This window comes from Myotis nattereri (genome assembly GCF_964212035.1).
Source record: "Myotis nattereri genome assembly, chromosome: 5".
Taxonomy (NCBI): domain Eukaryota; kingdom Metazoa; phylum Chordata; class Mammalia; order Chiroptera; family Vespertilionidae; genus Myotis; species Myotis nattereri.
The window spans coordinates 10,176,153-10,202,190 of NC_138080.1; the positions used below are offsets into that span (position 1 = coordinate 10,176,153).

General features: G+C 49.1%; 1 protein-coding gene across 1 annotated transcript in view; it reads left to right on the forward strand.

Annotated features, from left to right (window-relative positions):
* ADAMTS2 (ADAM metallopeptidase with thrombospondin type 1 motif 2) overlaps positions 1-26,038 on the forward strand; it is a gene marked incomplete at its 5' end in the record, with an annotated part of 290,738 nt that overhangs the window by 116,787 nt on the left and 147,913 nt on the right. The window contains one exon of the mRNA XM_081093309.1: positions 24,286-24,488. Within this exon, the coding sequence (XP_080949435.1) occupies positions 24,286-24,488 (203 nt within the window). The remainder of the gene's footprint in view (positions 1-24,285; positions 24,489-26,038) is intronic.

Consider the following 26,038-nt stretch of genomic DNA (forward strand, 5'->3'; position numbering starts at 1 on the left):
TAATTAGGTTTGTGTCTCCATCTCTTATAATTTGAAGTACCCTGACAGATACAGGGTCCTCTACCTTTGTCACTGCTATGGCCCTACAGTAAGTTTTAAAATGGCCTGCCCCTGCCTGGCCAGAGTGGCTCGGTTATTTAAGCGTCATCTTAATGTACTGAAAGGTTGCCTGTTTGATTCTGGATCAAGGGCACATGGCATGGGTTGTGGGTTCCATCCCCAGTCAGGAAGCATATATAAGACAACTGATTGCTGTTTCTCTCATCTCTCTCTCTCTCTCTCTCTCTCTCTCTCTCTCTCTCTCTCTCTGCATGTCCTCAGGTGAGGATTAAAAAATAAAAAATAAATAAAATGACCTGTCCCAAGAGATTCACTTCTGGAATGGTGGCATGAGGAACCGCATGGGCCCATTCTCCAGCAAAACAACCATAACTAGTGAAAGTAATTAAGAGAAAACCAACAACAATAATTCAGTCTGTGGAAATTGTCCTAAGGGCATATAGCAAATGAAGAAGCATAATTTATTCAAAAATAAAATCTACTAAATCTTGATTTAAAAAAAAGTAAGATCAACGAGAGTCTGAGGCACTTAAACCATAACTTGCTTCTCCATCCCCACCCCATTCCTACCAGTTCAAAGAGGGGTGGGTGTAGCCAAGAAAATGAGGGCTCCCTCTCCAATCAAGGGACACAGGATCTCTCTGGGATAGGCTTACTGTCAGCACTTATCCTCTCCAACTCCAAGTTGCAGAAGGGAAACTCCTGATGGCTGACAAGTCAGTGGCCCCTTCCTCCACCCAGCCCCCATGCATAGGGCAGAGGCTCTACCCCAGGTGCAGCAAGGTGAGACTACTGGGGTGAGACAATCACACTCACTCCAGCCTATTTACAGAAAAAGGGTTCCAGGCTAGGAAAGGCAAGCCAAAAAGATCAGAGGCTCCCTTCCCTGCCCAGGACTTACACCAGTGGCTCAGAGATTTTTCCTATGGAGAGAAGCAATCCCTAAGAACAGAGAATGATGAAACACTTCCCAAAAGATTGATTTTTTGAGTCAGGATGTGGACAAGTTCAAGCCTGAGCATGCTCTCAAAACCAATAAAGGTTTTGATGGTAAGCATTTACCAAGAGGCTGGTGGCTCTCTGAGAGCAACAAGCTATAGAGCTAGGCCAGCTAATTTACTAGTCAGAGCCAGGAAAATAGACAGTTATGAAGTCTCCTCCTCTGGGTAGAACAAATCTCAGGCTGGCCTCAAAAATTATCTTTGCAGAAATTCAGTTGGATCAGACTATGTAGCAATTTATGCTCCATGGCATTGCTAAAAATTAAAGATCAATCAGCCATGAATTAATAGAGATTAACTGCTGGGTGTGATACCAAAGAAGCAGATAGCTTAAAGATCAGAGTGTCTGTGCACATGCCCAAGGCTGTGCCCTCTGAAGATGAGTATCAGAGGCTTCATACTGCTGGGGAAATAAGCCTCACTGTAGTGGTTTAGCCAGGTGGCAGTGGCTCAGGTTCCTCCATGTGCATAGCCAAGGGCTTGAGTTACCACTGTCTCCTCTCTTTCTCTCAGACTGCATGCAGACTGTCAGAATATCTGCAGGCTTCACTTTCAAAATTCACCAGAACCTGACTAACTTTCACTACTTCCAATGGCCCTAACTTGGGCCAAGACCCCTCCTCTGCTTGGATGGCTGCAGTAGCCTCTTCAGGATCTCCCTGCACACCAATCTAGCCTCAGTGCAGCAGCAGGGACAGCTTAATTGAGATTGAATTCACACATCATACAATTCACCTTTTAAGTGTATGATTCAGTGGCTTTTGGAATATTCAAAGTGGCTTTGAAATATCCACAGAGTTGCAACTATGAGCACAATCAATTTAGAATACTCCATCATATCCGGAAGACCCCACAATCCTTAAGTGTCAACCTCATTTCTCCTTCTCCCATCTCTAGGCATCAGCCAATTTTCTCCTGTCTGTGTGTTTGCCCATTCTGAGCATTTTGTGTAAATGGAATCTGACACTGTGTGGTCCTCATTCATGATTCTTTAATGTCTTCAGTGAAATCATGTCTATCCTCTGCTCAGAACCCCACAGTGGACACCACTGCACTCAGCCTAAGAGGCAGCATCCCTACAGTCTAGAGACCCTCCCTGGCCCTTTACCTGCTGCTTGTTGTTTCTGCCTAATCACTCTGACCTCCTGGTTCTGCATGGGCCCTTTCTGCTGCCTGATGCTCTCTCCTCACCTGGTCTCTCCAGGACCCCCTCCACCATCTCATTCAAGTCTTTGCTCATATGTTTCCTTTCAGCAAGATCTTCAGTAGCTGGGGGTGCACAGTAGCAGGTAAAAGCCAGGACTCGGCTCCAGAAAGAAGTGCCAGCTGTTCACCTGCTGTTTAGAGAACAGCCACAGCTCCCCTTCTGCTTCAGGAGGCGCCTCCCTGCCCCAGAGATGATGAAACTTCTTGTGTCTTCCGAGCCAATGAGCAGCTTGGTTGTTTCCAGAACCGACAGCTTCACCAAGGACTGTCTGTTGTAGGATGTTCAAGGCTTTCATTGGGAAGCAGCTCCAAGTTTTGATTAAGTAACCATCTTTTATCATCGACACTCTCATGATAGCAGCCACCTTTGTCAACACCTTGCAGGATGAGATGCACTGGGCTCTTGTGTCCTGGTGCATTCAGGTATGAGGCAAAACGAGGGGACACCCCTGCTCTGAGATGCCTCCTTTCCTTAACATTTTGCAAATCAAATCAGACCCACAGGACAGAGGGAGAGGCCCAGAAGCCCCTTATCACGTTCCATCTTCAAGTCCATTAGCAGGATATGCATGAAACTCAGATGTTCTAATGGGGTGGCTTATGATCGTCCATCGTTGGGCCTCACACAGCACCACCCACATTGCCCTACTCTTGTGAGGCAACACTTCACTGACATAACTGGGTACAGATGTAGGAAGACTTTCTTCAAGGTAACTGACGGATCTCCAAAAGGGAAAGCCTTTTTTGCAAAGCCTTATGTCAGAGGTCTTTGAAGGCCCTTCTATTGTTTCCACTGACACCTCACACTTTGTCTCTATATTTCTTGTTGGGGTCACAGGGCCTAGAGGTTGGTTTTGGTTAGATCCTGTTTTTGTCCCTGGGGGCCAGCTGGATCCATCAGGCATGATGTCCCTCTTCCCTGTGCTCAAAGAGGGGCAGCGTTTGTGGTTCTTTGGTGTGATGATTGATGAGTGTCAGAGGCTCCAAACCCACACAGAGAGTAGATGCCTGTCTCCTACCCTGGGGCAGCCCCTACCCTACCAGGGGCTCCACAACAGTGGGCAGAGGGCTGGGCAGGATGCAGTCACCTGACAGGTCAACATCTTTCAGCAAGCAGAGATGTGGCAGGGGACTGTGCAGCTGAGCCCTGTTTCAGGGCCAGGACAGCTGAAACAGGAGGGCATCTGGGACCAAGACTAAGCCCAGTGAACACAGGGGGGGCCGGAGGCAGGGTAGAACTAAAAGATGTCTAAGCCAGATAAGGGGGCAACCTATGCCCTGGAGTTAGGGGAGGGCTGTTGGAGCAACCCTAGTCAAAGGTTTCCCCCGAGACCCACTAAGAGTTATGTGTTGGGCTCATGTGGAGGCCTCCCAACAAAGAGGACCAAATTGGTGGGTGTCTGTATAGGATACTATCTTTGGTCTGGGAAGAGGCCCTCTCCTTCCAACCTGCCACCTCTCTCCCTTTCCTCTCCCATGAACCCTTTCTCTGGCCCCGTTCAGATGCCTGGGGCCAGAATGGGAACAAGGCCCTCTCCCCATTATCTAGAACTTTTCTGTAGCACTGACTCCTAGAACCTGAGACAAAGGGGCCATGTGAGTGTTGTTGTTTTTTTTATCTGTGCCTGAAAATATGTATTACTGGTTTTAGAGAAAGAGGGAGGGAGAGGGAGAGAGAAACAGCGATGTATGAGAAAAATTGATCGGTTGCCTCCCTTACATGCCCCCACTGGGGATAGAACCCACAACCTAGGTATGTGCCCTGACGGAATGGAACCAGTAACCTATCCATGCATAGAATGATGCTTCAACCAACTGAGCCATACTGGCCAGGCCAGTGTGTGTCTTTAAGCCTCCCTAGCTTACTCTCTTTGGGGTCCACCTGACTTCTGCTTCATCTGGCCAGTTGAAGTTGGCAGAACTCAGACTTACATAGATAATTGTGCACTTGGTTCCATAGATGCAAAAGATGTTATCTGAGCATTTTGTGGTATCCCTGGATCCCATCATCATAAGCCTTCACTGAGATCCTCCTCTCTGCCAGGACTGTTGGCCTAGAGATGAATCCAAAACATCCTTTGGAAACTTGTGTATTTACAATTCTATAAAATGTATTTTACAGAAGAAGGTGCAGGGTGCTATGAAAGTCACACCTAATGATGTGACTCAGGGCAGCCAGAATTTCTGCAGAATAAGGATCAAGCCCTGTAGTGCCTGGGCCTGGGATGGTGATGTCCCTGGGTGCCTGTGGGGGTTGCCCTGTGTCAGGGAGGGCCTCTGCTAGTAGATAGCATGAGTGGAGTCTGGCTGCCCTAAACCAGCTGAAACAGGAGGGCATCTGGGACAAAGTCCCAGGGCAAAGTCACTGGGAGAAGAGTAGACATCCACAGAGCTTTGGGGAAGGCAGAGGCCGGTCTGGGGAAGGACCTGGAAGCCAGGTCTCTAGGGGTTCTGGCAGCAGGAAGGGCTAGACAGCTGTGAATGTATTGATGACCCACAGCCTTTCCCTCTCCTGACTGCTTGGCTCAAGACTTGTGTTTGGTGAGGGAGGGGCTGATTGGCTAGAGGAGAGAGGGTAGTGTGGACATCTATCTTTGGGGTCCCTACAGGAGGCTTAGGCCCAATTTGCCTCAACATGCCCCACTGGCCTCCCCTCCTCCAGGGGATCACAACCAAGGTCCCCCTATAGCAAGGGGCTTCCTGGGTAGAGGGTGGCCCAGCTCAGCTTCCACTCCCTGCATCACATCACAACTATGATGCTGCTCTTCAGCCCTCTGTGTGATTGTCACTTGCTGCATTGGGCCCACCTGCCACCCCATTCCACCACCTCAAAGAAACGGGGGCTGCTTGAGAACATACTCGGCCAGGCTGTTGCCTCTGCCCTCCTCAGCGCTCTGCATCACACCCTGCTTACATTACTCACCACACCCTGATAGACTTCTACCCACACATGCCCTGACCAGTACATTTTCATGTTTATAATCTAATACAGGTATTTCTTTTATTAAGGGGGAAATTGAGCATCTTTTCATATATTATTTGTGTGATTTTTCTTTTCTGAAAACTGTCCATTATACCAGTTGCCCTACTTTTTTTTCTGATTGCTGGGTTGTATCTTATTGATTTGAAGGAGGCTTTGCATATTGACGGAACAACCATCTGTGTATAACTGCACAGATGTTGGGTGAGCCCCTTGGCAGCATGTGGGGCTAAGTAGAGACTCCTGAGAGAGAAGAAGCCTGGAGCACACTGAGTGTGGTGGTGTGGATAACCAGCAGGCATTCACTGGGGTCTCATGTATGCTAGCTTCAGAAGAAAGGGAGTCAGTAAACAGTGGCCATGAGCTTCAGTCAGGAAAGGTTCAGCCATTGTGGGGCTGCAGGCTATGAGGCAGCTCTCCCTTGTTCCTGAGAACCTGCCATTCCACAGGCTTCCCCATGGGTCGGAAGAGGGCGTCAGGACAATGAGCAGAGCGGTATGGCACTGAGGCAGACTGACCCAGGAGCTCACCTTTGGCTCGTTCCCTCAGGAAGCACTGTGTTTACATTATTTAAAAATTGCTTTCTGATATCTAAAGATCAGAGACCTCACATGCAATCCAGATTTCAGACTTCTTTGCAAAGATAAGGCTCCGCCACATGGGCCTGTCCACCCTCCACGTCACTGCTGCCCACCTTAGGCTCCAGCTCTCCCTGGTGGCCCCTAGCCCCCCAACCCACTTCCATATGACTTTTCTTATGGGAGAAAACTATTTCTCAGTTAAGAGTAAAAAATAAAAGATAAGCCAAGAGTAGCCCATGTTTCAAGGAAAAATGAGAGAGCATATTTCTTTTTGAAAATACCATTTTTCTGTGTTCAATAGTAAACAAGGTGTGTTTGGGTCAAAGAAAGAAAAGGGGTCATAGTGAAACATATCCTGTCAACCACACACCAGCCCTGCAGGCACTGAATCCTGTGGCTGGCATAGCAGGGAACCCAAGGATCAGGGATACCCTCATGAGGGTCACTTTAGCATGATGATGTGGCTTGGGCCAGCAGCATGTTGTCAGGCGGTATCTGCAGATTGCCAGGATGTGCTGGGAGCCATGGCAACGGCTCTTCCAGGAGGAGGGAGAAGGTCAGTAGCAGAAAGAAGCACCCACCACACGCCAGGCTGGCACGAATGTGCAATACCCACCTGCCCCACCCTCACAGCCACCTGGGCTTGGCTGCCCCATCCTCCACCCCCTAGACAACAGCCTGGAAAGAAGCACATGCACCTTCACATGCTGCTCAGGACTGTTTATGCTCAGCAAGTGTTCACTGTGGCTGCTTCCACACCGGCAGCCGCTCCCTGCCCTCCCAACCTCGGTTTGCTCATAAGTACCATGAGGGTAACAGTGGTGTCCATACATCCCGGAGGCAGTTTTGGCCCCAGTTTACTGATTTATTTTGCCAAGGCCCTCACAGGTGTCTTGGGCACCTGGAGAGGCTTAAAAGGGACCTCCATCTTTCATGAATTCACTGCTGAGTGTGTGTGTGAATAAGCATGTGTGCATGTATATGAGCATGTGTGTGAGTGGGGGAACTTGTGTATATGTGAGTGTGTAAGCATGTATGCGCTTGTACATGTATGTGTGTGAGTGTTTTTGTGCATGCACGTGGGAGTGTGTGTGGTGGGGGGGGACAAATTAGAGCAAATCAGCAAATGTGTGACGGTGCTATAATGGAGATTGTGTTGTATGGGGTTTGGAAGAGAGTAGGTACTGGAAAACTTGACTAAAGGAAGAACAAATGAAGTGAAGGTTTTGGGAGCCCAGGAAGGAGTCACAAACTTGGCCTGGTGAAGGTCTTGGGGAGGCAGGTGGCCAGGCAGACAGCAGTAGCCAGGTCGGGCACCCTGAGTAGTGTGTTCCTACCTCGAGGAGCTGCCTGTGTGAGCTTCAGGGGTGGGACAAGTCAGCAGGCAAGGTGGGCAGTGAGCAAGGCTGGGGCATGCAGGGCCTTCCCACCCCATTTGGCACTGCGGGAGCTGGGCGCAGCAGTCCCCAAAGTCCTTGAGGTGCCTCTGAGTGAGTCCTGCTGTATGATCCACAACAGTCATTGCGCTGGTGGCCTGGCACCCTTGCAGGGCCAAGGCAGGAGCACTGTAGTCCAGGAGCTGATGAGCAGAGACCTACCTGACTAGGGTGCATCTACTTCTAACCAGGAATGAAACCCAGGCCTTTAAAGGAGAATATGATATGAAGCTTATAGTCTCTGCCCAATCAGCTACCCGTCCTGTCCCCTGGAGCCCTTGCAGTGTCCAGGGCAGCCAGGGGCCTGGGGACCTGGCCCTGCACCATCCTTTCTGCAAGGACTGCCCTTGGTGGCCAAGAGATCCAAGTGTGGAGTGCATTTCTCGCCCCACAACCACCCCATCCTGATAGGAAAAGCCCGTGTGATGTGGCCTCTTGGATTAAATTTATAAGAATTCAGCATTTGCTCTGATTTTTCATTTCCTCCCTTCTCAAAATGGAGCTGATCCAATTAAACCCCATCAGCACCATGGTCTGACAGGAGGCTGGATGCTGTGTGGGGAGCACAGCGTGTCTGCCTCGGTGACCGCTGTGGAAGCCTGGCTGCTCCAGTCTCTCGAGAGCAGGAGGTCCCCTCACTTCCTCTTCAGTGTCTGCAGGTGTGGTCTTTCTAAGGCAGGAAACATCATGAAGAGGGATTGTGAGGTCCATCAGGGCTAATCAGTGCTCCCCGCCCTCCCTCCTCCCTTCCCCCCCAGCTTCTGAAGCCACTGAGCTCACACCAGAAGATAAGCCATGCCTTCAGGACTGGATGCTATGGCCATGGCCTCCCAGCACTGCCCCCATCTGCACTGTGGGCTTTAACCCTAGGAGAGGTGGGTCTGAGAGGAGAAGCTCAGCACACACTCCTGTGCCCGACAGGAAGGACCTGGGAGGGTCAGCGTGTTTCTGACACTTGTCAGGTTCCTGGGCCGGCAGGACTCAGGTAAGAGGACCTGGGAAGGGACAAGTATGTGGAGCTGTTCTCTGGGCTCATCTAAGGTGCCTGCCCCTCCAGATGTCTCCCACCCACTCCAGAGGCAGTGGGGCATAGGAGAGTCCCATGGGTGTCCCCAACTGTCAGTCAAAAGACTCCAGTGCCCCAGGGTCACCCCTCTGCCCTTCTGATCCCAGGCATGGGGGATAGGGACAGTCCTGGTTACTTCTGCTCCTTGGTCTGGCTTTGGACAGGGATAGACACAAAGAACAGTAGGCAATGGGCCATCTGTCCTGTCAGAGCTCTCTTCCCCTCAGAACTTTGGGATATTCCTATCCTCCTGCAAGGTCCACAGCACGGTTTGAGGTGGAAGGGCCCATGCATGTGTACCCCCAGAGCATGCATGTACTTGCAGAGGCCATGTGAAGGTCACCCCATCCCTGGAGCTATGCAGGGCAACATGGTGCACAGTGACCCTGAAAATGGACCCCTCAGGTCCCCCTCCTATAGTGCAGCACACATGCCATTTAGAGCATCTGAAAAGTCCAGTTCATAGCAAGCCACCAACAATACAAGTCAAGAGGCCCTTCAGGGTGCCAAGAAGCTCAGGCTTCTTAATGCTGCCACAAACTCTTCCTGCTTCTCCTCTCTGTCCTTGCCCTAGCTCAGTGGTCGGCAAACTCATTAGTCAGCAGAGCCAAATATCAACAGTACGATTGAAATTTATTTTGAGAGCCAAATTTTTTAAAATTAAACTATTTAGGTAGGTACATTATTATTAACTTAATTAGGGTACTCCTAAGGCTTAGGAAGAGCCACACTCAAGGGGCCAAAGAGCCACATGTGGCTCGCGAGCCACAGTTTGCCAACCACGGCCCTAGCTTGTTGGAAACTCAGGGGCTCAGGTGCATTAGGCACAGCTGGGTTCCAGAGGCAGACACCTTACTGCCTGGCTGCTGGGAAGACCTGGGCAGAGAGGGATCTTCTGGGGCTCATCTCTCCATCTGCATAAGGGGGAGTCCATTCCTGTTCCCTGGGAAATCTGTAAAGCCCCACACCCCATGTTGCCAAGGTCATCTTTATTGTCAACAGAGGGTGCTTTTTCCTCTCTTGCTGGTAAGGAGGAGGTCTAGAATTCTCCCTTCAGGGAAGGCAGCTTGGTGGGACAGTGTTGCTTATGCTGCAGTGCCACTCTGAGTCCCAGCATCAGCCCAGAGGAGACATGTGTCCTGGCTCCAGCACCTCTGTGTCCAGGCTCTGGGTGGCGTCGGAAAGGATGCAGGAAGTTTGGGGGAAACTGGGGACAGTCCAGCTCTAGGCTAGGGTTGGGAGCGCAGGCAGGCTGCTGAGCATCTGTACGTCTAGTATGGCCTGGCAAGGGAGGGCCTTGTGCAGGGCTGAGAAGCATCCCCTACCTCCTGCATTTATTAGCATTAGCCCAAAGCACAGGACCCATATCCTGCAGTGCTCTTGCCCACCTGGTATGCTGCACTGCTCAACATCTGAGAACATGAAGGGCCAATAGGTGAAACTGAGGCTGGAAACTGGAGAGAAATACCTTGGAATGTGGATTCATAGGATCTGGTTTCTGGTGGAGCTTGATCTAGGGCAGTGATGGTGAACCTTTTGAGCTCGGCGTGTCATCATTTTGAAAAACCCTAACTCAACTTTGGTGCTGTGTCGCATACAGAAATTTTTTGATATTTGCAACCATAGTAAAACAAAGACTTATATTTTTGATATTTATTTTATATATTTAAATGCCATTTAACAAAGAAAAATCAACCAAAAATATGAGTTCGCGTGTCACCTCTGACACGCATGTCATAGGTTCGCCATCACTGATCTAGGGCAAAGGCAGAGAGGATGGGGGACAGGTTCAGAGACCCTAATGGTGAGGGGCATGCCGACATTGTGGTTGGGGGAGAAGCAGGCCCTACTCCTGGGGTGGACACAGATGCCAGGCCCCAAGATGGATGGTATAGTTGTAGGTTTAGGCTTGGGCAGAGGAGACATTCAGTCCTTAATTCTGACTATGGGGTGCCTGGGGGCCTTCCACATCAACTCAGTGGGGATCAATGCTAAGGAGGCTGCTGGATGTCCAAATCTAGGGCTCCAGTGTGTGTTCAGGGTTGGTGATGGGAATCCTGGCCTGGCATGCAGGTACCACCTGTGCATGGACGTTAGCTGTCATTACCCAGTGGCAGTTTCCCACGTCTCCCACCTCCAAAATGAAATCCTAGGGAATCCTACCTTCTGTTGGGACCATTAGGTGTCTGTGTTTTGTTCTGAAGTTCACAGTAAATATTTGCATTAAACAATCTGCCAGTCTCACATTGTATCCAGCCATCTGGCTGCTGCGTGCTGGGGAGCAGCAGTGAGGAGGTAACTGGGGACCAGCACATCTTTCCTGCTGATGGCCACAGAGGTGCCTTGCAGGCTGCCTGGCCTCAGTCACCTGCCCTGCATTGGCTAGGAGTTTGCCTGAGCCAGACTCACCTCTTGGGGTAGGTTCCTGGGCCAGCAGTACTCAGGTAAGAGGACCTGGGAAGGGACAAGCATGTGGAGCTGTTCTCTGGGCTCATCTAAGGTGCCTGCCCCTCCAGATATCTCCCGCCCACCCCAGAGGCACTCTGCACTATGGTGCCCTGCATAGCTCCAGGGATGGGGTGACCTTCACATGGCCTCTGCAAGTACATGCATGCTCTGGGGGTACACATGCATGGGCCTTTCCACCTCAAACTGTGCTGTGGACCTTGCAGGAGGATAGGAAGTTCTGAGGGGAAGAGAGCTCTGACAGGACAGATGGCCCATTGCCTACTGTTCTTTGTGTCTATCCCTGTCCAAACCCCAAGAGACCTGGTTGCTGAAGGAGCTCTTCCTGGGGTGGTCTTCAGAAGCCAGCAGAGGGGGGTATAAGGAGTTGGGGAGAGTGGAAAGATGGGGAGGATTCTAGGCCATTTGGCTGCTGTCGGAGGGCAGGGCAGTAGGGTAGGGTGTTGGGATGCTGTGTAAGGGCTGTGGACTACCAGTTCCAAACCCTGATGCATGGAGCCCAGGAGGGACCATGAGAACCCTGGTTATTCAGCACGGCCCAGCTGCCTGGGCCCAATGTCAGTGACCTCAACACCTGCTGGGCCACAGTGGCATCACATAGATCCCCTTACTTCCCAGGGATGTGTCTGGGGTTGTGAGAATATCAGAGCCTGAAGTGCTGGAATAATAGGCAGGCTTGGGAATCAAGGTAATATGGCCTCCCTAGCTCTTGTCTGAGATTCAGTACAACTGTTACATATGTGGCCCAAAGAGCCCTCTCCCAATTCCCTCACTCCACTCCCACACTGGATGAATTATGTCTGTCTGCACTGTAAAAAGTAATTCCAATTCTATAATAAAGTTATAAAGGGCTAAATGAAATAAACCTAATGAGCTTCTTTTAATAAAGCTCACCAAAGGGGCCTGTGGTGATGGCCCCCACGGGGCTGAGTCTGCTTTCTGTTTCCCAGAGCCTAAGAGCTGCCTGCCTCCAAAAAGGGCTTCTGCCATGTCCTGATTATGCTTTTACATAAACGTATTTTATCTTAATGATCATCTTTAGGGGAATTTGCAGTCACAGAGGGATTGTCTCCTGGTCGTTAACAAATGGAGGGATGGCTTTCCTCCAGATTACCTCCCCAGGCTGGGGGTGCAGCATGCTCCTCAAGGCTTCTGGCGCCTAGGACTTAGGTCTCCCTGGCGCTTCTGTTAAATGGATAATACACCTGAGGTCTGGCCTGCTACTTTGCAGGGGCCTGCAGAGGTTGTAGGAGAGCTTGACTGGTGCTCTTTCCTCATGGCCTCAGTCTAGTTCCCTAAGTCTCACGCTCCCTTCTGCACAGAGTGGTTATAGGGATTTAAGCTTTTGAGTCTGAGCATGGGGGAGAGAGGGGACGATGTGTGGTCATCCACATGCTTGATGGCAGGGGGGCAGCAGATAATAGCTCTTGCAGAATGAAACACTGGCAGGGAGTAGTTATGGGGGCTTGTGGGGGGGGAGCAGAAGGTACACTGGCCTTGAAGTCCAAAGCCTGCCCAACACTACGATCATAAAAAAGCACTTATATGATTTCATTTCATCATCCCAGGCCCCCAATGTACCTAGAATTTGTTTTTGCTTAAGATGTGAGACAGGATTTGATCATTGCCTTCTCCATCTAAGCAGTTGACCAACACCATTAAAAGAAGAAACCACTTGCCATGGCCAGGGTGGCTCGGTTGGTTGGATCATCATCCTGTACATCAAAGAGTCATGAGTTCAATTCCCAGTGAGGGCACATACCCAGGTTGATCCCCAGTCGGGGCATCTATGGAAGGAAACTGATTGATGTTTCTCTCTAACATAGATGTTTTTCTCTCTCTCCCTCTCCCTTCCTCTCTCTAAAATCAATTAAAACATATCCTTGGGTGAGTATTACCAAAAAGAAGAAGAAACCACTTAATCTCTACCACCCACTTTCTCTCCTCCCCTTTCTCCTGCAGTGAATAACCATTCTGAGGTGTATCCTTTTATCAGTGTATATTTTTGCAAAACCAGCATTGCTTCTTGAGTGTGTGTTTTTAATTGACATAACCTGTGCTGCATTTTATATCTCATGATGTTTCTTACTTTTTGTACTCAGCACTCTGTTTTTAAGACCCACTCATCTATGTGTGTGTCACCCTTTTAACCTCTTCCTAACATTGTGTGGCATGCACCCACTGAATTTAGCCTCTCTGCTCCCCTACTAATGACACCCAGGTTACCTCCAGCTCCCTCAACCTATCCAAGCCATGCTGCCATAAGCAGCAGCTGCTTTGAGACCTGTAGGAGCATACCCATCTGCACACCCCATCCAGAGGAGCAGAAATGGCTCACAAAGCAAGGTCGGTTTGAGGAGGAGACTAGGAGAGCTTATAAGCATCCTATGTCTTTAGGACCTAGATCCAAAAGTGGAAATGCTGGGCTATCATGTGCTCTTGCACATAATTAAGTACTGTCAGCTCACCCCAATGTCCATACCTGCTCCACTTCTACTATTTGCCAAATCGCCCAATTTTGAATTGCTACCTTATCATTTACCAACTTTATTTACTATTTTTATTATTTGATCAGCTATTTAAAATCCTATATAATAAAAGGTTAATATGCAAAGACTGGGAATGACTGGTCACTATGACACACGCTGACCACCAGGGGGCAGATGCTCAATGCAGGAGCTGCCCCCTGGTGGTCAGTGTGCTCCCACAGGGGGAGCTCTGCTCAGCCATAAGCCAGGCTGACAGCTGCCAGTACAGCGGTGGTGGTGGTGGGAGCCTCTCCCGCCTCCTCAGCAGCGCTAAGGATGTACGACTGCAACTTAGGTCTGCTCCCCACTGGCAAGTGGACATCCCCCGAGGGCTGCCAGAGGGATGTCTGATTGCCAGCTTAGGCCCAATCCCCTGGGGAGCGGGCCTAAGCCAGCAGGTGGTCATCCCCTGAGGGGTACCAGACTGCGAGAGGGCACAGGCCCGGCTCAGGGACCCCCCCCGCCCCAGTGCACAAATTTTACTGCACCGGCCCTCTAGTTTACATATAAATTAATATCAAAGGACATTAATATTAAAACAGAGGGCAGGCACACACCAGCAGTGCAAGGAGAGGGCAGCACTGTCCCCACTGGACAGAAGCTACAGGAGGAGGTGAGCGGAGTTGTAGTCCGCTTCCACTTCTCTGGGAAGTGACAAGCCACATCTGGGGAAGTCATGAGCAAGGTCATGAGTGAGTCTTGGGGAACACGTTTCTCCATCATCGGGCACATAGCCATGTGGACCAGGCACTTGACATGCAGCAGGAGGGTGGTCAGAGGGAGTGGGCTTCTCTGTACTCCCTGCTCCTGCACCTACACTGGCCCAGCTCCCAGGGAGAATTGAGAACTTCTGTGAGTGACATGTGTCCTCAGCACAGCACAAGGAGAGAGACTCTTGTCAGCACGTGATCACAAACCAAGTACTGCTGAGAATCAGGGCCAGGTTCTCCTGGGCATCTGTCCTCAGGTTGAGAAGCTGACCCAATGGAAGTGGGGGTTGTGGTGGTGATGGTCTATCTCTGAGGTAACACTGCTGCAGTGTGGTCAGTTGCCCTCCAATCTGGTGCAGGGCTGAAATCCTGGGTTCACCTTTCACCCTCCACTAAGGGGTCCTCCTCCACTCATGTTGGTCTCCTACTTTCTGTCTCTCTGTTCTTCTACTTTCTTGGTTGCCTCTTTTGTTTTGAAGGTGTACATCCTTCAGTAGCTTCTTCAGAAACAGTGCTAGACAGGTAAAACTTTTGAGAACTTTTATGTCTGGCAATGTCTTTATTCCACTTTCATACTTGACTGAGACTTTGTTGGGATATAGCTTTCCAATTGAGAAAGTTTTCCTTTAGAATTTTGAGGTCTTTTTTGGGGAAGTCTGAAGCATGCTGACTCTAATCCAGCAGTTCTAAACTTGTGGGTCGCGACACCTTTGGCGGTTGAATGACCCTTTCACAGGGGTCGCCTAAGATCATCCTGCATATCAGATATTTACATTACGATTCATAACAGTAGCAACATTACAGTTATGAAGTAGCAACGAACATAGTTTTATGGTTGGGTCACACCATGAGGAACTGTGTTTAAAGGGCCAGAAGGTAGAGAATCACTGCTAATCCTTTGTGACCTTTTCAGTAACTGCCTCCCTCAGCCCCATCTTATTCTCTGTGAAAGGCTATAGAATATTCTCTGTGTTTTGAAATTTCATGATGATGTGCCATGGTGTGGGTCTGTTTTATCTACTATATAGGGTACTAGCTGGGCCCTTTAGTCTGGGAACACTTTCTAGTTGTGTGAAACTTTTCGGAATTATTTTATTAATTCCTTTCTGTTTTTTTCTTCCTGTCTTTATGGAGCTTCTATTAAATGGATGATACACCTCGGATCTGATCTTCTAGTTTTCTTATCTTCTTTCCGGATTGTTCAGGTCTCTGTCTTACTTTTTACTTTCTGGGTTTTGTTCCGCTTTATCATCCCAGTCCTTCCACTGAGTTTACCGTTTCTGCTGAATCTCTCTGGTTTCCAAGCAGCCTTTTCGTTGTCCTCATTCTGCTCTTGTTTAATGGACGTAATACTTTCCGAGCTTACTAATGACAGGTTTCCGCCACCTTCCTGTGCACTTGATTTCTTCCATTTTCCTCTTTTTAGCTATTTTGCTTTAACTTGTTCTCCATATGCCAAGCCTGGGGCTCCCCCCTGAAAGTTGATGATGCTTGATGGGCTGCTCATGCGTAATGTTGGGCAGCAGAAAAGGTGCCTCTTGTCGGTTGGGGAACCATGGATGCTGATACTGCCTTTTGGTCTTTGGTTAGTCAGATTCACTAGACAAGACCCTTCCCAACCTCCTGTCTGAGGGGTAAAGGCCTGAGGACCAGCATTGGGGGGGTTGAATGGTGGAAGCAGACTAGTGTCTCAGCCTTCTTTCAGTCCTCCTGTTTGTAGCATTGTACCTATGCTCTCAACTACAACTGGTGCCTGAGAGACTCCCCTGTATGGGCATGCTCGTACAGGTCTCTAAGCAGCCCAGAGATTCCTCTCTCCCACATTTTCAAGAGAGAATGAGCTTCCAGAACAATGCAGTGTTATTATTGCGGCTGTCACTGGGGCACAGGATATGTGTGGTGGGGGGATAGCTATCAACTAGTCTTACTTATGCCAATTTTCCTTTCACTCCCACTTGCAGAACTTGGTGCTTTTTTAAAAAAAAATATATTTTATTGATTTTTTACAGAGAAGAAGGGAGAGGGATAAAGAGCCAGAAACATCGATGAGAGAGATCGATCAGCTGCCTCCTGCACACCCTCCAGTGGGGATGTGCCCGCAACCAAGGAACATGCCCTTGACCGGAATCGAACCTGGGAGCCCTGAGTCCGCAGGCCTATGCTCTATCCACTGAGCCAAACCGGTTTGGCAGAACTTGGTGCTTTTTTGAGGATTCTACTGTGTAAAGTCCTGGCTCTGTTCATGGCCAGGTTGGGGTCCAACTTTCTCAGATATATGAAGTCTATGACCACATGGTCATGTGCTGTCCAACCTCTAACTGTCATTTTCTTCTCTTGATTTCTATGTCCTTGTAGGCTTGTGATTTTTTTTTTTAAATCCCTTTACTAAAGGTGTCATAGGGTGCCAAGAGGGAGCAGAATTGGATGTCTGTGTTCAATCTAATCATTTGTACTCAGAAGCTTCTCTTATGCTTAAACTTTGTTTTTGGACTTTGCATTCAGTTCCATTGCCCTGTCTTCCATGGCACAGTGCCACTAGTTTCTAATTAATGTTATTTTGTAATATGTTCTGTTTGCAAGGTAAGTACCCCCTCATCTCTGTCCTTTTTCAGTATATCTCTGGCTATTGTATTATATGTCGTCCTCCTGTTGAATTTTGGAATTACTTTTTTAGGTTTTAGCAGTTCTTTGATGAAGATTGTGTTAAATGTATAGATTAATTTGGAGGAGAATCAGCTTGTGATCCAGCAGAGTGTGTGTGTCTCCATGTGTGTTTTTTGGAGAGTTTTAGCCTGTGCTATGTTACTCTTTGTGTGGTCTTTGTACTTTCATTCATTTTGTTTCTTTCTAGATATTTTGTGGGCTTTGTTGCTATAATTGATAAGCCCTTTTTTCCATTTTGTTTCCTAGATGGTTATTGCTATATACATGAAAATATATACCAGGAAATGTTGTGTGTATGATGAGAAATGTCGATTCCTTGTGGCTTTAGAAAAACTCTCCCATAAAACCTGGGCTTTTTTTTTTTTTTTTTTTTAAATATACTTCATTGATTCCTCACAGAGAGGAAGGGAGAGAGACAGAGAGCCGGAAACATCAATGGGAGAGAAACACCGATCAGCTGCCTCCTGCACATCTCCCACTGGGGACGTGCCCGCAACCCAGGTACATGCCCTCGACCGGAACCGAACCCGGGACCCCTCAGTCCGCAGGCCGACGCTCCATCCACTGAGCCAAACCGGCTTCAGCTTTTTTTTTTTTTTTTTTTTTTTACTACTTTTGGAATTTCTTCTGAGGTTTATTCAGGTTTTGTACTTGAGCCAATAATTAGAATTTATATTTTCTATTTATTTGGTCTAGGCTTGTTAGAAGTCTGTTTTTAATTTATGTTGTTTAGGGTTTGAGGGCTTTCCTTCTTTTCTCTGATTTTGTCCTGGTAGTGACTGAAGATACAATTCTTAAGTTTTCTTTTTGTCCTAATGTGTAGAACTTGGGGCTTTTTTCCGTGTGTACTTGAAAAGGGCATGTTTTCTGATTGCTGGGCTTAAACATTAATTAATTTTAGTAATTCATATCCTCTCCAGCCCCACCTCATCTTTCATCTAATTGATCTGTTGTTTTCTGGAATAGATGTATTAAAATGCACATAGAACTCTGGCATGTCTATTTCTCCTTGTATCAGATTGATGCTCCACCAGGTGCATTGTTTTGTAATTTTTACATCTTCTCAATGAATTATTTATCAGTTGGTCCCTTTAATACCTTGGATTATATTTTATCTTATAAATGTTGTTACACCTGGTTTTCTTTTTATTGGCAGTTAATGGTATCTCTCATCACACCATTTGTGTTAACTCCTCCTGCATCATTTTCTTTTAGTTATGTCTGTGAGTGACCTTTTTAAAATATATATATTTATTGATTTCAGAGAGGAAGGGAGAGGGAGAGAGAGATAGAAACATCAATGATGAGAGAACATCATGGATCGGCTGCCTCCTACACACTCCCCACTGTGGATCGAGCCCACAACACAGAAATATGCCCCTGACTGGAATCGAACCCAAGACTCTTCAGTCCACAGGACAATGCTCTATCCTCTGAGCCAAACCAGACAGGGCTTTAGTTATGTCTGTGAGTGACTTACAGCTGGCTTTGGCGCTGGCTTCTGCTCTTCTTCCAGTTACCTCAGGTTAGCTTCTGCTCTCCCACCCAGTGGCCCTGCTCACCTACCTCTCCTTCCAGCCCAGCTCTCAGTTCCTGACTCTCCTTGCTGGGTTCTGTGTTTTCTCTTATTGCCTCTTTACCTGGCTCCTCATAGCCCTGCAGTTAATTATCTGTGAGGCACTGAGGAAACTGAGGCATGCAAGACCCCATCCAAAGTGGGAAAGACAGCCTGGCTGGTGTGGCTCAGTGGTTGAGCATCAACCTATGAACCAGGAGGTCATGGTTCGATTCCCGGTCAGGGCATAGCCTGGGTTGCATATGCAACCAGATAATGAGCTGTCAGTGTTGCCCATCTCTTGTTGTGGGGTGTGTGCAGGAGGCAGTCAATCAATGATTCTCTCTCATCATTGATGTTTCTATCTCTCTCTCCCTCTCACTTCCTCTCTAAAATCAATAAAATATATATTTTAAAAATATATTTAAAAAAAAACAAAGAGGGAAAGATAGTTAATACTGAAACACTTTCAGAGGTGAGACTAGAACTTAAGATGGTGGTATATTCCATGAAGGAAGAAAATGGGGTGCTGTCAAGGAGACACTGGGAGAGGGAGAGCCTGTTTTAATTTAGGGTGAAATAGGCAAGTTTCCTGAGGAGATGACTTTTCAGCTGACACCTGAAGGATGAGAGGGAAGTAGTTCCTTGGACCAGGGACAGCAGTCTCCCCCTGTGACTGCACAGTGGCTTCTCAAGGCTATATGTACCCCTTCCCCAGGTGTGCAGCTGACTCTATGGGGGAGACAAACAAGGACCAGAGTTGCCTCTAAATTCAGTGCAGGAGGCAGTGGCACACCAAGGATTGTGGAGTCCCTTCCTTCTGGGCCTTTTGGGAGGCTCCTGCTGGGCCTGGTAGGGGTGTTAAATCTGGGCAGGAACAGCAGCAGCAGCAGAAAGGGCACCATAGGTGAAGAGGCCAGCCCAGTAAAGGCCTGGGCATACAGTTTGCATGGGGTTAGCAAACACCTGGTGGCCTGAACCCTGCAGACTCAGAACAGCAGGGTTTCTCTTCTTCAGGCTAAACATGCTGTTTCTACCAGTTTAGGTTTTTTTCAAACTCTATCTTGGTGCTGGTGTACAGGACCCGCTTGGCCATGTTAACACTTTTGGATCCCAGGACCCAGCCTGGGTACCTGCTTCTCCTCTGCCATGTGACTTGTCCCAGTCACTTAACCTTCCTGCTGCTGGGGTTCCCTGATGCTAAAATGGGGTCAGATGGCTACTGGGGGTGAGAGCTTTGTTATTGTGAAGGGCTATGCACATGCCCTACCAACCCCAGATGCAGGGGAACAGGGCAAGCAGAGCGCTCTGCTCCAGGGGCTGTGGATGAACTTGTCCACTGTGACCTGCTCATTCCCCTAGAGCCGTGGTCGGCAAACCGTGGCTCTCGAGCCACATGCGGCTCTTTGGCCCCTTCAGTGTGGCTCTTCCACAAAATACCACGTGCAGGTGTGCACATAAACTGCAATTGAAACTTCGTGGCCCATGTGCAGAAGTCAGTATTTTGTGGAAGAGCCAGTATTTTGTGGAAGAGCCACACTCAAGGGGCCAAAGAGGCGCATGTGGCTCATGAGCCGCAGTTTGCCAAGCCGCAGTTTGCCGACCACTGCGGACCCGCTGTAGCTTCCCTTAACACAGTTCTACTCCCTCATCCCATTCTCTCTACCATGTCAATCTACTCTTTGAGGACGCTGTTCGATTTCTAGAGAGTATAACCGGGGACAGCCCTAGCCGGTTTGGCTCAGTGGGGTTTGGCTCAGTGGATAGAACATCGGCCTGGGACTGAAGGGTCTCGGGTTCAATTCCGGTCAAGGGCTCATGCCTGAGTTTTGGGCTCAATCCCCAGTGTGGGGGGTGTGCAGGAAGCAGACAATTAATGATAATCTCTCGTCATTGATGTTTCTATATCTCTCTCCCTCTCCCTTCCTCTCTGAAATAAATTTTTAAAAATATATTTTTAAAAAAAACAAAAAGCAGGGACTGCCTCCTGAGACATGAGGAAAAATAGTTTCAGCTGCCTATCAGGAGGGTCACTCAAAACAGGGAATGCCAGGAAATTAAATCCCATGGTTACCCACTGGAAAGGCAGGGGAGCCTCTGCTCAGGGGCCAAGTCTTCTCCATCTGCCTCGAACGGCTGGAAGGACTAGTGACTTCTCCTCATGGCAGGGGGAGGCTATGCACAGGGACAACAAGAGATGGGCAATACTGACAGCTCATTATCTGGGCCTGGGCCAGTAATGAGGGCTGGAGTCATAGGTCTGGGTGAGCGCATGCCACCTGCTTAGCAGGCTGCCTATGAGCTACAGGAGCTCCAGGGAGGAGGGAAGAGTGGATGAGAGCCCTCCCCGGGCCCCCAGGGACCAGGAGGAGCAGAGGCCTTTAGATCAGGTAGGCTATCAGTACAGGTAGGTGGCCTTGAAGGACGGAGTTGGTGTCAGGGAATCCCATGGTCTCCCACCCAGGGCTGGGCAGGAGCCTGCCCCTGGCTCAAGTTCCTTGCAGTAGGACTCAGCTTGAGGGACAGGCCTCCTAGGATCAGGGTGTGGTTGGGATCTCTGCATGGCTTAAGCTTCAGGATCAATCCCACGATAGGGAAACTAAAGAGGCATTCAAGATTGACAGCTGATGGGTTCCATCAGTGCTCCCGTGGCCGTTCGCTTGGCAGACATTAATCACATTGGGACTACTCCCTATACCCTTCCAGGTCTGCATACCACTGGGGCTTCCAGGGGCTGGGTGGCAGGACGGGGTTATCACTTGTCAGGAGGCCTGAGGGACCCTGTCTTCCTTTCCTGGTCTGTACCTTGACCTCCACTTTGGGGCATCTCTACAGGGGCTGGGCCTTTGGGGATTGGAGTGTTCTAGAACACTAGGTTCAATTTACCCCCAAAATAATCATTACTAAAATAATAATTTAACATCTAATGAATATTTAGAAAGCATTGTTTTTTATTGAACTGTAACATAATTAAAAACCGTACTTGCTTGGCAAAAGCAGCTATAAGGTCTGGCCCAGACAGCTCTGCCCCAATGGCAGCCCCATTGCCCACCCCCTCGACCCCCTCCCCCAGCGGTCACTGACCTGTATGTGACTCTTTGGGTTAGGGGACCAGGAGGGCATCAAGCCAGGTGGCCTGGAGACATGGTCCTGTGTGTCCTGTCTCCAGGTGTGATCATCACTCCACAGCCTAGTGTTGACATGATAACCACCCACATATCCCATGATCCCATCTTCTAATTCCCCAGAGAAACTGGCTACATTTTGTTTAACAATATGTTTCCCAATTTTTAAATACTGTCAACAAAGTAAGGTATTTTTAAAATACTGCATGGCCCTAACAAGTGCCTTTCTGGGCTGGTTTTGCCCAAGGACCACCCATCAGTGACCCCTGGCTCCTCAGGGGCAGACGATATCTAGCCTCTTCCCCAGGGAAGAGTTTCATGGATTATTACTATTTTTGTGCTTACCAAGGTGGTTCTGAAGGTGAGCTGTCCCTGCTTGTTAGAAATGCAAAGAAACAAATGTGTAAAAATAGAATAGCAATTCCTCAAACCCCCATCAGATTTAAGTCACCGATCTGTCCTCTGGGAGCAACAAGGATATTCCTGAATCATCTCCAAGAAGCCCAGCAGGGCACTGGCTCTTCAGGGGATGCTGCACACCTGCCTCCCCAGAGCTGCCCTGGCCACATGCACGTGTGTGCACACATACTCAGTGCGCAGGGGACTGCAGGGCGGGGAGGGGGAACACAAGAACCCCAGGACATACAGGAATGCAAGATGCTACTCAGTCCTGACCCAACTGACTCCTCTTCTCTGTTTCTCCACACTCTGCTTCTCCTGTAACTCCCACATCCCACTTTTTCTTAGAGCACCATGGAGTCTACTTTCTCTGCTTGGTCTCTGTGCTGTGACCTAGTTGCAGATTTGCGCCTCAAAGCTAACAGACAGCAGGTGTAAAGGAGAAAGCTCCTGGCTATGAGTCAGCCATGCTGGGGGTTCCATCAGTCCTCCTGTCTATAAAATGGGGACAATTATGCACACCAAAAATGCCTGTTGCCTGTACTGTGTGAGTGACATCTGTGCAGGGCTGAGTGGTGGAGCAGGACCCACCCAGTGGCAGGCTGCCCAACCTGTCCATGAGTGGCCATACTGTTTTCAGAAGCCCTGTCATGCAGCACTGTGACATGCTGGGAGTCCTGTCCCCGCATGGAGGAGGCAGCAGACAAAAGGCTTTGGGGCGAAGTGAGAAGACTTTGCTGGAAGACTCTTAAGAGGGGTGCTCTTCAGGGGTACTGAAAGCTGATCTGGGTTCTCAGCACCACCTTCACCTTCATGAGCCACAGGGCCTGGACACCACCCCCTGGGTTGTTGATGTCACGATGACCTGAGGTCCAAGGTCCTTCCAAAGGCCGGAGTCTCTGAAAACCCTTCCCTCACACTCAGGGAATGCCAAGAAGCAGGACCCTGGGGTCAGGGAACAGTCCAGGGCTGATCCGAGCCCAGTGGGAAAGGAGAAGGAGACTTGCCGGAGACCAATTCCAGCATGACAACAGGGCTGCATCTGGGAATGGCTAAAGGCATTTCCCCAAACCTGAATAGGATACATTAAATTGATTTCTTGGCTGCCAGACAGCTGAAAGGCATCTTAATCTACATGTTATTGCCTCCTACTGTCCAAACACCTGAACAGCCGTAGGCTAATTCCCCCATTCTAACAATGTTTCTGTACACCCTTTGAAGTGTATATCTCTGCCTTGCCTCAGGACAAGTTGTGTTAAAAAAAAAGCATGGGGTCCTGGGGCAAAGGAGAACCTAAGACCTTAGACATAAGACCTTAGAACTTAGCTCCTTTAGCTAAACTCCTCTGACCCCCAAATGCCTTTCAAAATTATATCTCGTCTCCGGACTCTTATTTAACATCTATGCACAGCCTTCTCCAGATTCCTGAACCCTTCTTGATGATGGGACAAGAGCACCAACATAGGAACTGAGGTGGCAGCTACAGCTGTTCAGATGCTGAAATAACATTCTGGGGCCCTGGACCTCTCAGCTGAGGCCCCTTAGGCCCTACTCCCCCAACCCAGGCCAGGTGTCAAACCTGTGGGGGCTGGAGGCAAGACCTTGGCCCAGAAGACTGTGAGGGAGCTGTCATGAGGTCTTGTCCTGGTCCCTGCACAGTTCATTCAGGCAACCACCCCTCTACTTGGCTTGGGACCAGCCATACACTGTTCACCTGGGGAAGGTGCTTATGGGAGGTCTTGGCCATGGAGTGGGATGGGTAGACCTGGCCCAGAGTGAGGGGCCTTGCTTCAGTGAAGGACTGAGCAGGCAGTTCTGAAAGGGAGCTTCCTGAGAAGATACTGTGAACATACACCACCTGGACTGGGCCTCAGTTTCTCCAGGGGGGCCTTGCCCAGCCAGTGTGGCTCAATGGTTGAGGGTTAGCCCATGAACCAAGAGGTCACTAGTTCGATTCCAGGTTGAGCGCATGCCCGGGTTAGGGTTTAATCCCTAGTAGGAGGTGTGCAGGAGGCAGCTCACCAATGACTCTCTCTCATCATTGATGTTTCTAGCTCTCTCCTTCTCATCTTCCTCTCTCTAAAATCAATAAAACATATTTTAAAAAATAACAAGGGTGGCCACACTTGGGAGACCAGTCCTTTGGCACCTGGGCAACCCTTCTCAAGTTTTGAGTGTGTGAATGGGTGAAAGAATCTGGCTCTGCCACCCTGAACCTACTCCTGGCTGGGCAGCCCAGCTTCCTGGCCTCTGTTTGTCACTGGGTGCCAGACCAGGGCTATGCAATGGCCAAGGAGTAGATTTGTACACTGCTGGGTTTGAGCTGACTTGGCACACATACTGCTATCTCTGAAATGCAGTTTGTGATTTTGTAAAATGGGACAAGAATGTAAGTTTGCAACATGGTGATGGCCAAGCTGGTGCCGGGCCTTTGCCGAGTTTCTCCTGCTGCTGATGTGTCCCTGGTGAGCCCGGCTGCAGCTGCACACTATGCCCTCTGTTTTTCAGGGGCCTCCCTTGGCAGCCTGGACAGCCTCAGCCATACCCTGGGCATCCTGGAGGAACAGATCAACAGTTCAAGGCGCAGGGCACGCAGACATGCTGCCGATGACGACTACAACATTGAGGTCCTGCTGGGTGTGGATGATTCTGTGGTCCAGTTCCACGGGAAGGAACACGTGCAGAAGTACCTGCTCACACTCATGAACATTGTAAGTGGGGCGGGGTGAAGGAGGTGCAGGTGGACACCTGTGCTTTCTGTGGTTTCCTAGTGGATCTAGGGATGAGTTATGTGGCTACAGGGAAGCTCTCTGGGTCCACAGGTGAGAAAATGTAAACTTCCCATCAGCCAAACTGAACCTGAGTTTTCTCATCTGTAAATGGGGCATATTCTGACTTGGCAAGGCTGTTTACACACTGAGGCCATTTCCCCAAACTCCAGTCATTTGTCTCCGTTTTCTTTATTTTTGCCATACTGTACTGTGCCTGGACTATGTATTTTCCTATAAATGAACTGACTTTTTAAAACTTAAAATTATTTACAAAGGAAACCTCACTTTACATAAAGGTAACCTAAAAGTAAAACGTAACGCAATAAAAAAGAGATATTGGTGTGTGTCCCCCAAGGAGACAGACAGACTAACACCCATCCAGGCTCCTCCTGGAGTAGGCGGAGGAATGGAAGCTTGAAGAGGGGATCCATTTCTCCCTGCGAAGCTGTGCTATGTAATGGGGTATTTGTGTGCCACACGTGCCTTCTGGGGCATGATGAGGCACTTGCCCCTTGTCTACCCAATGCGGAGAGATTAAGGTGTCACCCCCTTGTTTACCCAACAGGAGAGATTAAGGAGTTGTCCCCACATTACAGTCCCCACCCCCCACCCCAGGAGGCATGGGGATGCTGCCTAATTGGCCAGCAGAGGGCGCAGTCCTACCTCTTCCCTGTCTGGTATGGAGAGCCTTCCCCCTCATTGCTTGATGCTTGGTCAGGGTCACCTTGAGGATGTGAGGCATCCAGTATCCAAAGTGCAAGCACTAGGGGCAGCGTTAAGCTCAGCTGAGCCCAGTCCTGAGAGCTAGGGTGGGAGGGAGGAGCAGGGTTCATCCTGTGTGTAGGACCTTGGTGGGAAGTACAGATTTGTGAAAGGAGTAGGCCTTTGCAGGGGGGAGGTGGGCAGGGAAGCCCAAAGCTGGGGAATTGGAAAGCAGTGGGGCTGTGTACCCCAGTCTTATGAGCCTTGGTTTTCTCATCTTTAAAATGGATTGATAGCCCTAGCTGGTTTGGCTCAGTGGATAGAGCATCGGCCTGTGGACTGAAGGGTCTCAGGTTCTATTCCGGCCAAGGGCATGTACCTTGGGTTGCGGGCACATCCCCAGTAGGAGGTGTGCAAGAGGCAGCTGATCAATGTTTCTCTCTCATCGATGTTTCTAACTCTCTATCCCTCTCTCTTCCTCTCTGTAAAAAATCAATAAAATGTATATTTTTTAAAAAATGGATTGATAATTTCCATTTCAGAGTGAAGATTAAATGGGAGGTGAACAGTTCAGCTACTAAATAAAATGTGGTTTTGCTATCATGATGGTAACAGTACTTAATTCATCAGCAGCACATCTGGAATTATCCTTGAGAAGTATGCCAAGGACTTGGAAGTTGGGAGTATCCCAGATGAAATCTTCCTGAGGCTGTTGGAACGAATTCGCCTTGGTGTGGTGGGTCCCTCTGTCACATACACCTGCTGCAGCATAAGCCTGTAGGAGGAAG